The sequence below is a fragment of the Falco naumanni genome, chromosome 3 (assembly GCF_017639655.2).
Source record: "Falco naumanni isolate bFalNau1 chromosome 3, bFalNau1.pat, whole genome shotgun sequence".
NCBI classification, from domain to species: Eukaryota; Metazoa; Chordata; class Aves; order Falconiformes; family Falconidae; genus Falco; species Falco naumanni.
In genome coordinates this window covers 11,160,454-11,173,702 of record NC_054056.1, presented here as the reverse complement: position 1 = coordinate 11,173,702, position 13,249 = coordinate 11,160,454, and the positions used below count along the sequence as shown (strand labels likewise).

The 13,249-nt window shown below is 51.5% G+C and overlaps 2 protein-coding genes across 6 annotated transcripts in view; one reads left to right on the top strand and one right to left on the bottom strand.

Annotated features, from left to right (window-relative positions):
- Positions 1–10: 10 nt before the first annotated feature.
- On the top strand, positions 11–8,029 carry SLC66A1 (solute carrier family 66 member 1). Of its 3 annotated transcripts, XR_005826741.1 has the most exons (10): positions 11–407; positions 665–886; positions 1,599–1,728; positions 1,959–2,046; positions 3,146–3,300; positions 3,533–3,625; positions 4,031–4,216; positions 4,553–5,111; positions 6,725–7,319; positions 7,575–8,029. XR_005826741.1 is itself a non-coding variant. In XM_040585915.1 (8 exons), the coding sequence occupies exons 2-8, from the start codon at positions 717–719 to the stop codon at positions 4,649–4,651; spliced, it is 921 nt and encodes a 306-aa protein (XP_040441849.1). In that variant the 5' UTR covers positions 11–407; positions 665–716; the 3' UTR covers positions 4,652–5,239. The 3 variants fall into 3 exon arrangements, 2 of the variants coding, with proteins under 2 accessions (XP_040441849.1, XP_040441851.1); XM_040585915.1 differs by lacking the exons at positions 6,725–7,319; positions 7,575–8,029 and having other exon boundaries at positions 4,553–5,239; XM_040585917.1 differs by lacking the exons at positions 11–407; positions 6,725–7,319; positions 7,575–8,029 and having other exon boundaries at positions 700–886; positions 1,603–1,728; positions 4,553–5,239.
- Positions 8,030–8,828: 799 nt separating this feature from the next.
- Positions 8,829–13,249, bottom strand: part of CAPZB (capping actin protein of muscle Z-line subunit beta) — a 63,834-nt gene continuing 59,413 nt past the window's right edge. For 2 of the 3 annotated variants that reach the window (XM_040585912.1, XM_040585914.1), the window contains exons 8-10: positions 12,327–12,403; positions 10,958–11,070; positions 9,054–9,079 (exon numbers count right to left, since the gene is read on the bottom strand). In XM_040585912.1, coding sequence (XP_040441846.1) covers positions 10,968–11,070; positions 12,327–12,403 — 180 coding nt within the window. In that variant the 3' untranslated portion in view covers positions 9,054–9,079; positions 10,958–10,967. Of the gene's footprint in view, positions 9,080–10,957; positions 11,071–12,326; positions 12,404–13,249 lie in introns of all 3 variants that reach the window. The other variant, XM_040585913.1, reaches the window with a different exon arrangement.

The following is a 13,249-nucleotide window of genomic DNA, read 5'->3' as shown; positions in this document are numbered from 1 at the left end:
ATGCGCCGTGAGGCGGCGGCGCCGTCCCCCAGCCCCGTCCCTCAGTCCCGTCTCTCAGCCGCTGCCGCCGCCTGCCCCGGACGGGCGGGTTTGAGAAAAAAATCTGCCACTTTCCCAAAAATCAGGTTTGTTAAAAAACAGCGAGAGTCTAAAAAAGCAGCGGGGTCGGAAAAATCCGAGTAATTTCCCTCCAGTTCAGTAGATTTGGGGAAAAATCTCAGCAGCTTCCACATCTGGAAGAAAAGCGGCAAGTTGCTGAAAAAGCAGCAGGTTTTGCAAAGGAAACTCAGCAAGTTACCGAAGAAGCGGTGGATTTGCAAGAAAAAAAACCCTCTTAAGTTCACGAAAAAGTAGTGCGTTTCCAAAGAAAAATAAAGCCGATCGCCAAACCGCCGCCGGCGAGCAAGGTAAGAGCAAAGACGCACCGGTTGAGTTTATTTCTTTTTTTTTTTTTGAGGCCATATTCTGGCAAGCTGTCGGCCTTCCCGGTCAGTCCATTCCGCTGGATGCCAAATGAACGCCAGCAAAGGTGCATGGGGCAGGAGTGAGGGCGAGCCAGCTTCCAGCCACAGCTGGAGGAACCGGGAGCCTCTTCCTAATACAGGTACATTTTTTTTCCCCAGCATTATTTAATTTTTTTCCTGTGTTATTGCATTTTCCCCAGCGTTATCCCAGCAGTTTCACTGCCAGGCACTGATAAACGAGTGCCGAAGGCCATGGATGCGCGGCACTGGAGGGGTCTCCGACCCGGGAATCTTTCTGACTGCCCCAACGGTTCCCGCTGGGTGATGGACGTGTTCAACGAATGTGCCCAGGATGGCCGGGACATCGCCAGCGTCGTCCTGGGTCTGGTTTCCATCTTCTGCTTTGCAGCTGCATCTTTTCCGTAAGTATTGTTCCTAAAACCCGGCCGAGCCCTTCCCTTGGTACAACACTCCTCTCTCAAAATCAAATTTCAAGCACAAGCTCCCCGAGTTATTAAATCTACCTGGTTTAAAATTAGAAGATTAAAAGCAATCTGGGCTTGGAAAACTTGGGTTTAACAGGAGGAGGGAGAGCAGGTGGTGCAGCTTCAAAACCTTGCTTGTTATTATATTGTTATTATTATGCTTGGCAGCTGTAATAACCCACGTAAGCCAACTGCAATGCAGTTGTTGCAGGTCATACATGCGGAAGAAATGTTTCCAGGAGCCCCGAGCTTCTTGGAAGTGCTGGGACAACGGTGGCAGAGGGGGATGTGAGGGGTCACGCTCGGTCTCCGTGTATCGTCAGATTATTTTGTAACCGAAGAGGTGGTTTCTGCAACTGCTGCTTGCTTCTTGCTGCTTTCTGCCCCTACATGAGGGATGGATCACGAGGGCTTGAGCCCAGTGTGTTGCAGTGAGCACTCAATGGGTCGCATAACTTCTCACAGGGGCCAGTTTTCACAGGGGCACGTGGCTTTGCTAGAGGAAATCTCTGCTTTTCCTCCCCTCTCTGAGTGCTTTGGGCAAAATGATCCAGGTAGGAGCAACAGGGGATCCTGGGGATGGTTCCCAGGTAGCGCTGAACCAGCTGGGGGTTATGGTTTGTGTCTCTGCCCAACTCTCTCTCTGCAGACAGTTTTACCAAGCCTGCAAAACGGGCATCATGGACCAGGCTCTCTCCATATATTTCCTGCTGGGATGGCTGGGCGGAGACCTCCTAAACCTCATCGGTTCCTTCCTGGCTGATCAGTTGCCCCTGCAGGTACCAACCGAATCAGGGCAGAGTCCGCTCTCAAACCCCCCGAATGCCAGGGAGGAGGGATGGGATGGATGTTGCTTAAATCCAGCACCGGGAAACAGAGACCCAACAGCCTGGGGGTGCTCCCTTTTGCCCCAGGTGTGCTTCCTTCTCCCCCTGGGGATGCTGGCTCATCCCAGCCATCAGCTGGAAGCCTTTCTGCGGGTAGGACCAACCCATCCTTCTCCCTGCAGGTTTACACAGCTGTTTACTATGTGCTCGCAGACTTGGTGATGCTGTCTCTCTACTGCTACTACAAAGTGAAGAACCAGGGCGGAGGATGTGAGTTGGATTTACAAGGGTGGTGGGGTCATGGGCTCCCCTTAGCATGTCTCCTGGGCTGGCTTGGCCTCAGCTGCAGAGCCAGGAGGGGAGGGAATCCCTGGGGGAGATGCATCGAGGCAGAGATGCTTTGCAGATGCATTGATGCAGCTATTAGATGTTTCTTATTCCTTGTTGGGTTTTTTCCCTGAATAACCTGAGCACCCATGAAAGCCAAAGCTACAAATAGCTACCGGCCATGCCTGTGGCTTCTGCAAACCCCTGCAAACCCCCATATGCCATCTCCAGGTTAAAAATAAACCCCTGTGAGTTGCATTAAGTAGAGAAAGAGATTACTTACCTGCAGTTACATGGTGACTCCATCCTGGAGCTGGAAACCACAGGCAGAACTCTTGACTCAGGCCAGCGCTTTAATGGAAGGGGCGAAGCATCTGACTGCTTCGGGGTCAGCGTTCCTTTTGCAGTTACTGGCAGCCTTGACATGATGGAGAAGTTCCTTCCTGTTAAAATGGAGTAAAAAAGGAACCTGAACAGTTCAAGAAAGGCTTGAACAGCAAAAGAAAATCCCCTTTTTAGCAGTGCAGCGTTCTGTGAACTACGAACAGGCATGCCTTGGGACCTTGATAACTATTTAACTTATTAAAACCATTTGAACTTATTAAACCAATTGATATTTGCCCCATTGACTCTATAGTTTTGTTAATACTGGAGAGCTTGTTTATGAAACATATTACAAGTCTTGCTGTTGAAGCAGGGCTTGGTCTGGCAGGGGTTTGAACATGCACTGTTTTGAGTTAAGACAGCGAAAAGCTACTAGATGGAGGGGGTGATTTTTAAGAGCTCTAAACCCAAAGAAACACGAGTGCTTTCGGTCTGCTGAGATAGGAGCGGTTTCCTCCATGATATCTTACAAATTGCCTGTATTGCCACGAGATAAAACACCAGCGGAAGCTATTGCCTGAGTTACTTGGTGCTGGCTGTGCCACCGCAGAGGTCTCTTGACCCAGTAGGGGATCCTGACACCCGCCAAGGCTGCTGGGCTGCACGGGGGGCTGATGGAGGAGCCCTCCCTAACCAGCCTCCGCTTGATCCCCTGCAGTCGCCGGCCCGATCAACGCAGCCTTCATCTTCCTTTCCCTGGGGACAGTGTCGACCATCCCCTTCCTGGGCAGAGGTGCTGCTGTGGTGCAGGACCCAGTGACGTTTAAAGGGAGGTCTCTGTTGTCCGCTCACGTGGATGAGCTCGGGTCGAAGGTGAGCCGGTTCCTAAATGTGGTGATGTGGGGAGAGAGGGTGAAGCGTTCGGTGGGGTGGGCATGTCTTCGTGGACCAGCATGGTCCCACTTAATGATCAGCGGGGCGAGGGGTGAATGTGGAGATCAAAGGCTGGGGTTTGGCCCCATCGCCGCCTCGCACGGAGCCCTGGCGTGGGTGGTAAGCATGTCTGAAAACACGGGGCTGCTTGCGGGCCCGCATTGCCTTGCAGCCTTTCACCAGGAGCGAGATCATTGGCTTCACCATCGGCTCCATCTCCTCCGTGCTGTACCTGTGCTCCCGGGTCCCCCAGATACGCACTAACGTAAGTGCTGCGCCGTGAGTGTGGCAGGCTGGCAGCCCAGTCCTGGGGACCCCCTGGGGTCCCGAGATTTCAAATTGAAGAGGGGTGGTGGGATCATCTTTCTCCTCTTCACTTGGAAGTCCCAGGTCCCTGTCTCTGATCATTTCATAAGGGACTGTTTTTCTGTACTTCTGCTCCAAAGTCTGATTAATTTTTCTCCCCTCCCTTTAACATACCAATATTGTGAGGATGGGGCTTTCATTTTATCTTTATTTACAAGAAAAAGGGGAAGTAAAAGGCTCTTGGCATTGAGTCACTACCTTTTTTCTTCTCTATTTTTGGGAGAGGGTGATTAATACTACTACTTTATAGTGAGATTTTGGAGAGCTGCACCCAAGCTCTTCTCTCTGTCCCTTCTTTTTCCAGTACAAAAGGAAATCCACCACCGGGGTCTCCTACTCCCTCTTTGCTCTGGTGATGCTGGGGAACTCGCTCTATGGCCTCAGCGTCCTCCTGAAGAACCCCGAGCCAGGGCAAGGCGAAGGCGACTACGTCCTGCACCACCTCCCCTGGCTGGTGGGCAGCCTGGGCGTCCTTTCCCTCGACGTGGTTGTATCCTTTCCCCGCCAACGCTTCCCATTGGGATCGCATCCTGCCGGCAGGGCTTTGCAGGGAGTGGTCCCAGCTGGGGGCAGGCAGAAGCGGGTGGGTTGATGTTACTCAGTGGTTGCTTTTGAGCGCACTGTGCTTGCTCACCCATGGGCCGGTGAGTAATTTATGGTGTTGCAACAGCTGAATGCTTCAAACCTTTGTTTGCATTAAGCTCACTGTCCTGTTCCCACCTCTCCTGGCACAAACAGCCTGTTTTCAGGTGGTTAGACCCAGCGTATAGTGTAGATTCCCCCCCCCCCCCCCTTGCTTGTGTGAAGAACCTTAACCCCTTCTCAGATCTCCTTCCAGTTCCTTGCTTACCGGAGAGGAAGACCTGGTACCCGTGAAGAGAGGGACGCTCTTCTCGGCGAGCAGGGTGACAGCCTGGAGAGCTGACGAAGGGAGCTGTCACGCAGTGAGAACAGGATGCTGCAGGCGATAAAACTGGCCTTAACCACCGCACCACGCGGCCCCTCATCCTGCTGGCTCCTGGGAGAAGAGGACTTGAGCCAGAGGGTGACATTCGTGCTGCTGAGACACCAAGCCCAGCCAGGTGGCCGGGGCTGCTGCTGAGAGACCTTGTGCCTCTTTGATACCAATGATGCTATCGGGATAAACAGGGAATTATGTGATACCTCAAAAGGTCGCTCTTCGCTGCTCTTACGCCCCACTGCTGCACCCGCTCCCTTCTGCCTACCTGCGTCTCAAGGGTGATCTGGGGCTCCCCCGGTACTGGCAGGCCTGAGCAGAGCCTAAGGGGCTGCGGGGAGGTGATAGAGATGACTGACCTGGCACAAACACAAGCACCATGTACCTCTGTGGCCTTGCGTCTCCACCACTGAGCTCCTTCTGGAAGGTACGGCAGTGGCTGGAACCACTTCAGAAGGAGGAAAGGGAAGGAGCAACGTAACCAGTGTTTCAGTCCACGCCGTACCTGTTTTAATTAGCATGGTTCACATGTCTATAAAACAAGTCCTTGCCCCATGTGCTGCCTCTGGTTTTATTTTGCTGGTTCATCTGGCAGCTCAAGCCTCTTTCTTAATGTGTTTCATAGTCCCTATTTCTCTGACTTCTCATTTTTTTGCCTCACCCTTGTTTTAATTGCATGGGTTTCTTGGGGAAGTTGCTCCATTGCTTTCTGTTTAGCTGTGGAGGTGGTTACCCAGGCAGAAGATGCTGCCTCTGCTTGGTCTGGTTTTCAGCCCTTACCTCTCTCGTTGATGAATATATCCACAATCTGATGAATTTATCCCTGTTGCGGGGCCCCGTGTGCCAGCAGTGGCTCCTTGGCCAGGGAAGGACTGGAAGCCGCAGCGGTTTGGGAGAAGCTGTGTTCCCAGGAAGAGAGATGCTTTCAGGTGGGCAGGGGAGAGCGGTGGTGTCACCGTGAGATGTTGCCTCAGCCAGGGACTGTGGGCTCCCTCCCCTGCTGAGCTGTTTCTGGAGGGGAGCTGCAGCTCCATCTCCCTGGGCGAGCCAGAGGAAAATCACCCAAAGCTTGCAGGCCCGTCAGGAAAACCACACAACTTGTCCTTTTAAAAACAAGAATTGTCCTTTGCCTGCAGTCACTGTTGGCACTTCTTTTCGCTCCTCTTATCTCCCTCTGCAGCCACTTCCCTGATGCCCAGCGCTTCCCCACTGCCCACTCGTGCAGCACCCCGCTCCGTGCCCCTTTTGGCTTTAGCTTTATCATCACTAATTTATGATTCCTCAGCCAGTCCCGTGACATTTGTCCTTCCGAGGAAGTCGCCCTCCTCCCTACTTTGTCCCTCTGCCGGGGAAGCCAAGCCACAGCTCCATGCCGACATGGCTCAGCCTAGATCTCATGTGAAATGGGAGTCGGATGCCCATCATATGGATTAATTAAAACAAGCTGTGCCAGTCTTTGGAGCTGACCCATTTATTTTTGGAAAGAAAAAATATTTTTCAGGCTCTTTGAGCCCCCTTGAAAGCAGCAGGTGGGTTTTTCACTGCATTAATTCACGATTCTTCCCCTGCAGGCTTGCGGGCGAGGGGGCTGCTCACCTCTTCCCTGTCCCCAAGCCAGCAGGATTTCCTCTGCTGTCTTTCCCCAGGAATTGCAGCAAAACAATTCACGCCCGGTGCTAACACAGACCCCGAGCAGGTTGGCGTTAGCACAGCTTTGTCAGGCCTCGATACCTGTTCAGTAGAGATACGAAAGGAGTGGGGTTTGAAGGAGTGGGTGCTGGGGAATGCACGGCTGGTTACCGAGAGCGAGAGTGGGATTTACCGGCCTGGCCTGAGGCACGGGGTGGGACACGCTTTGGCTACCTACCGGCCACCAAGGGCTTTGCTTAGAGCTACACAGAGAAGGTCCAACATGAAGAGGTAAAACTATATATATATATATATATATATGTATATATAAACAAATACAGCTTGGTTCCCGCAGGTTTACCCAAAGCACAGGCTATGTATGGAGTTGATTGACTCTTTCTTTTATTCCAGCTAGGTGAGATGGAGCAAGGCGAGCAGCTGCATCTGGCACACGGAGTCGATATGAGCAGCCGCCTCGGTGGTGGCGGTGGATGGAAATTCACGTCGCAGCGAGGGCCCCGTGGTGGCTCTCATCCCTCCCCAGCTGTATTGCAGCCCCAGCCCCGAGGAGCCCGGCGCTGGAGGGCTGGCAGAGGCAAGGCTGATGCTGAGGAGGCACGGAGCTGCAGGGCAGTGCATGAACCGTCGGTTACGCTGCTTGGAGAAGCACAGGAGGAATAAAGCGCAGCTGTAGCAGAGCGGCATCGATCCGGCAGCTTGCCCTGTCCCCACGTACCCCAAGCCTATACGTCACCTTCAGCTGCAGTGAGGGGCTCCCGCGCTCGGCTCCCGCACACAGCCAGCTTCACAGAAGGAGGACAAACCCCCGGAAGACTTCAGCGCACGACAGCTAGAGATGGGTGAGAGAAACAGCTGATCCTTTCTGAGCTTCAGGAGGCGGCACAAACTCACCTCCGACTCCAAAAAAATGTCCTTCCTTGGACAGAAACAAGAGAGGACGATGACAAAACCCCAGCATGTTCCCTGTGGGGGGCCCAGCCGCGAGGTAAGCGTGCGCCTTTCCCAGCCCTGCGCCTTTCCCAGCCCGGCTCCCACAGGAGCTGCGTTACAGGCGGGGGGCTCTGGGTAAATACTCCGGCACGGGACTGTAATCACCTGCAGGTGTCTGGGTGTGAAACAGGTCACATTAGAAAAGCAAAATTAGAGCATGTTAATCAATATTAATGTTCACCCGAAGGCTAATTCCAGCAGCCACCTACAGGAAGAGCCCAGCAGGCGTTTCCTTTCTCCATGTCCCCAGGGTTCCGGGAACTGAAGCGCGTGGAAGGTGGCAGCGGAGCTGAAGCTGTGCTGTGCGAGGCCCCTGCGACCACCACGTGCCTGAAGAGCAGGGAAAGTCCCGACAAGCCCCACAGATCACACGGGGACTGAGCCGAGGAGCTCTGGGATGGCTGGAACCATCTACCTCAGCGCACCAAGAACCGCAGCGCCTCCCCTCTGCCCACCCCCCTTTCCCCAGGCAGGCCCCCCTAGTTCTTTTGAGCACCCCCAGCACTGCCGGACTAACCCTTCTTCTCTCCACGCACCCGTCCGTGGCAGCTGGATGCCTGCAGAGTCAGTCCCGGCGGTGGGATGTCAATGCCTCGGTGCCAGCACCTTGGAAGCACAGCAAGCAGGTGAGTAACATCGCTCTGTCACACACCGCATCGCACCCTCTTTAAAACAGGTTTCAGCTAATCGGGATGTAAGAAAGAAAGAAAAAAAAAATTTATTGCTCTCTGTGGCTGGCTGCTGCCGCAGCTGTTGGGTTTCCTGGCCTGCTGGGCCGGTGCCTGGGTTTTCAAGTACGTTAAACCCACCTACAGCCACACAATCGCACCGAGTTGCTACAAAGGAAAGCGGTTACAGCGCTGCAAGAAAGAGAAATAAAGAGGACACCAACTGCACACACTGCTTCCTGGGATTTTTTTTAATTTTTATTTTTTATTTTAGTTTTTTTTCTTTCTTTTTTTTTTTTTTTTAAGTATGGAGGCTCAAGTATCAGATGTAGATTCAATTTAAGCTTTACAAAAAACAAAATCAAAACAAAAACCCCTTTTTGCATTCCATAAAAATTGACAGAAAAGCGCCTTGGAACCAGGCTATAGAAGAGCAGAACTTTCAGCAGGTCTCCTAATCAACGTCTCCTTGCAAATCTGGTTTAGTCAGTATAGTACAACACTGAGGAACACCCTCTCTTCCCTCCCTCCCACCGGCCAGCCCCTGTGCCCAGCCCCCAAACATACGTGGAATAGATTTTTTTTTTTTTTTCCAGTTCTTCCTCTTTCACACACCACAGTATTTAATAAATTTTTGTTTTACATTTTTTACACCAATGTAACAAAAGGCAGGAGGGGGTGGGGAAGAAAAGACAAACAATGATCCGTGTTTATGCATATAAATGGGAGAGGGTGGAAGAGAGGGGAGGGGGGAAAAAAATACATGGACTTCTACAGAAACGTAGCCTAAGGTCTCAATAGTAAAATGTGGTGCAAAGTAGGCCTCAGAGACTGAAAAAGTTTGTACAGCTTTATTCATGGGGAGAAGATGGCGTTGCATGGATAGTACTGAATGCAAACTGTGACGTGACGTAACAGAAAAGGGGAAGGGGGGGGATGAGTTTTCTAAGAAAGGAATCTAACGAGTGCATGGCATGTCTTGTTAGCATGAAGAGTATTTTAACTTTGCTGCTTTCTCTTCAAAGCCTCCACCAGGTCGTTTTTAAGAGCTTCTTGTTTTGATTTGTCTGCGAAAGTCTGCACAGACCTGTGGGGAAGAAGGAAACGCAAGTCAGAGGCGATGCGTTTGCGAGACAGCCATTTAATGGTTCTTCTGGCACAAGAGGCAGAAGGAAGGAGAAGCACCTCAACCCGGGCTTAGAGGAAACAAAACTCAGCTCGCCTGTTTTAATAGGGAAAGCAAAAGGCAAAGTGAACACTCGAGTGAGTACACCAAAGCAAAATTCACTCTAGCGAGGATGGCACCAAAAGCCACGCTTCCCCAGAAGATCCACTCAGCCTCCAGTTGCTGGAGGGAGATTCCCAATTTTTTTACGTTAATTGGAAAAACCCCAGTGTACCACCAGCGAAGGGTGTTAGCGCTCTTGGCTCTCCAAATGACCGTGACGGGAAGGCAGAGCAAATCCCGCCTCTCCCAGGACGGGAGCTCCTGAACTTTTCAGATTGTTCACCCAGGGTCGAGCAGCCACGTCAAAACTTCCCTCCAGCGGGAAGAGCGGCCAGAGTGTCTCTTCTCCAATTTGCGCCTCACCTAGAATAATTAGTGAATCAAAGCAGCCGAAGAACAGAGATCCTGTCAGCCAGATTATTGCAAGGCTTCCCTTCTGCTGGAAGTTTCATTACAGCAGAAAATCTCCACCTATTCAGGGGTCACCTCAGCTCCCTGCCCCGTCAGGTGGTGGCGGAGGAACCTCCCTTTTCAGTGGCACAGTAAGAAATTCCCACCGTGAACAAAGCCCTCTTAAATTGATCACGGATAGAACAATAACACTTGACTTTTCCGGAGTCACCACCACAGAGAAGCGGTTAGGATCCAGTTTGGTGGGATTTCTCCCCACAGAAACCATATTTCACACCCTTTCCAGCACTCAAAGCTACCTTATTTTGCCTGGATGCTGTCTCCTGTAAACAAGGCTCCTCTTTGTGTCAGTTATTTTCCTAACATCTTTATACCAGTATTTCCATTCTCTTGTCTCTGGAGACTTCTGCTGCTTTAATAAAAATACATACATTTTATATTTGCATTTCTCACAGGCTACAGAAGTGGTTCTTGGCCATTATCAACAAATAGTGTTTTTTCCCCTTCGTCAGCTTAACATGTTAAAACCGACATCTGTAATTCATTATGAGTTGGAGTGGAAGGTTAAACTGGCTCGGGGTTAGTCACTGCCGTGCGTCCTCGGCATGGAGAGCTCCAGAGCAAATGAGAGCACAGGAACAAATCCCTTCAGAGGCTGCGCGGAGCACAAGCGAGTGGAATGTTTCCATAGAGCTTGAGCAGGACGGGATTTCAAGCTCCAAGGAAATCCAAGATACATCAGGCAAACAGGGATGTGCGTGGGGGGTGAGCTTGCATTTACTCAGAAGTCACGGGAAGTACCAGTCGGGTTTTGGTTTTTTGGTTTGGGGTTTGGGTTTTTTTCCCCCCCCAAAAAAAAAACCCTCTGAGATTTCCAAGATCTCACTCCTTTCTGCCGGGAGGACACTAAGATAGGGAGTTTCTTCACGAAAGCAATGTACCACAGCTGTAAAAAACTGATGGTACGTGAGGGACAGAGTCCCGGGGCTTGTGGATCGAATCGGTCCAAGCTAACGCTCCTTCGGGTACGTGACCATGTGCTCCGTTCTCGCTCCCAAGCTAGAGTGCAGAGTGGTAAATCCTGCCACACCTCCGAGTGTGAGATTTCAAAATGGGGGGGGAGAAGGAGTGGAGTAACACTTAAAACAAAAATCCGAGTGTTTAGTTGGCTGTATTAAGGAGCAACCCTTGGGTGAAACACGGCTCAAACGTCGTTTCTCAGCCTGCGGGAGTTAGGGGTTAGTTCTGGCCTGGGTTATCATGCAGAGGGCTGGGCTGGGGGAGCCCTGGTTTAGTGCTGCTGTCACACCTCACAGGCAGGGGTACCTGGATTGGTTTAGTTATCAGGCTGGATGTAGATCTGGCGCTGGGTCAACACTTGAGAAAGCTCCCTCTGCAACTGCTTATACTTTTGGTTGTCGGGGATAGCGTCAATAGATCTACAGAGAGCAGTTCAGAAACGAGGGAAGTAAACAGGGAAAAGAACAGTCAGAAGAACTTCAGTAACACAGAGCTGGTATTCCGGAAACCACCAGGAGCACGCTCGGGAAGAACGAGTGTAAATACAGAGCTTAGAAGAAACAGGAGAGAGGCCAGAGGGAAAGGCAAAGCCAGATGCTCCGAGTGTTACCGGTTCCGAGCCGGTCACCTCACCGACGCACCGAGTACCGTGACTCAAACGGAGCAATGGGGAGACACAGGGAACAGATTCAATTACAAAAGCTTAAGGCAACGTTCACAGGGAAAAAGACTCTATTACATATTTCCTTTTAACGTTAATAAGTGCTTCCTGGCGAAAGCCCTGCACACCACAAACGAAAACAGAGGCCTGTTATGAAAGCTGGGGTTTGGGGAAAAAAAACCCCGAACAGCTGCTTTGGTCGACTCCCTCTGCCTGTGCCATTAAGGCAGCAGCACAAATATTTAATTAGCGCCATTATTCCATCCTCTTTCACATTTCAGTGTGCGAGAGCGCAGCAGTGCGCTGACTTGCACCATTTGTTTGTTCTCCGTTAGCTCCCTGTGCGAGGGGGCTGTCTGCAGTTTAACATGCAATGACTTTGCACCACGGTTCCCTGCTTTCCCCCACGAGCCCGAGAACTACCTGCTCGGGATCTCCAGGGGGAATCCTGCCGGGAACGAGCAGGATTCCCACGAGGGGTTGGAAGCACAGCGCTGTTTCCCTCCAGACTGCCACCGGGGCTTTACTCGCTCAGCCTGTTCCAGTTCACGGTATTTTGACCAGCGGCGTTTAGAGAAAGGCAGAATTTAAAACAAAATCCAAACGCCGCAAACCATTAATGTCGTGACTTAATTCTGGGACCAACTGACTGTTTATAAAAGTAGCAGAAAGAGAGGGCAGAATTCAAGTACGACTCCCAGGACTGTGAAGAATAGAACTCCTAATTAAATATAATTCTGAAATACAAGTGTTGCTAATTGGGCTGTTTTCTTCCTGATGGGGGAACGAGGGATTAAAACGTTGCTTTGAATTTCTGTAGTTACAAGGTAGAAGCGTTCCCTAAACTCCGCACCACAAATCCCGCTTCCAAAGCATGGTGTGAGGTGAACAGTTGGGGACGTGCAAAGACACAACGCAGGGAAGGGGCCTTCCGGCAAACAAAAGCAGCTCAGCGCTGGGGACAGTCCCACAGACACCGCGGGGGAGCCCGACATCGGCTGGAGAGCCCCTTACCTCAGCCCATTAACGATGTCCTTTGTTTTACCGAAATAGATCTCGTTCAGTGTACTTCTGATTTTGTTTTCCATGTCCTAGAAGAAAGAACAGTAAGAAAGCAGAGCTTCAGTCACATCAGCTGCTGCCGGGATCGCTGCGCTTACGCCCTTCCGCACATCGTCCTGTGTTCACCTTGGCGTACAACCCTCGCCACGGCACGGTTCCACCCGGTGTGTTCCTACTATTTAAATCCTCACAGCAGGCTGGCGGACCCTCTCTCTGCTTTTATCAAAAGAACGAAGGCTCAGCTCTACTCCCGTCCTCTCCTCCCTGTTAACGGCCCTAGGCTGCAGCTTTCCGGACCACAAGAGGGCAGTTTCTGCCCAGCTATCGGTTTCCTGGGAAAAGGAAAATGTATTTCACCCCAACCTTCCCCTGTCACTTCCCCGAGTGGCAAGTCAGTCACTTCACGCAACCAGCGGGTCAATCGCTTTGCGCTTACGGGTTACTGCGAATTTTTCAGCTGGCAACGCGTTCGTTAAAGCTGCACGGCAAACAGTTTTGAGAAAGACCTTGTAAAGCAGCAGTGTTTTTAATTAGGTCATTTTCACTCAAGCCAAAAACTTAGAAAAGAAAAAAGAAGTACCTGCCTTTCTTTTATTTCCCACTTCCTTTAAAAAACGCATTAGTCTATAAACCACATCCCCAAACGCCACATCCACGCATCTTTTAAGCGCCCCGGGGGTGGTGACCCCCCCAGCTCCCTGACAGCCGGTCCCAGCGCTTGACAGCCCTTTCGGTGAAGATGTTTTTCCTAATGCCCAACCTGACCCTCCCCTGGTGCAAGTTGAGGCCGTTCCCTCTTGTCCTGTCGCTTGTCACCTGGGAGCAGAGCCTGACCCCCCCTCGCTACCCGCTCCCGTCAGGCAGCTGCAGGGAGC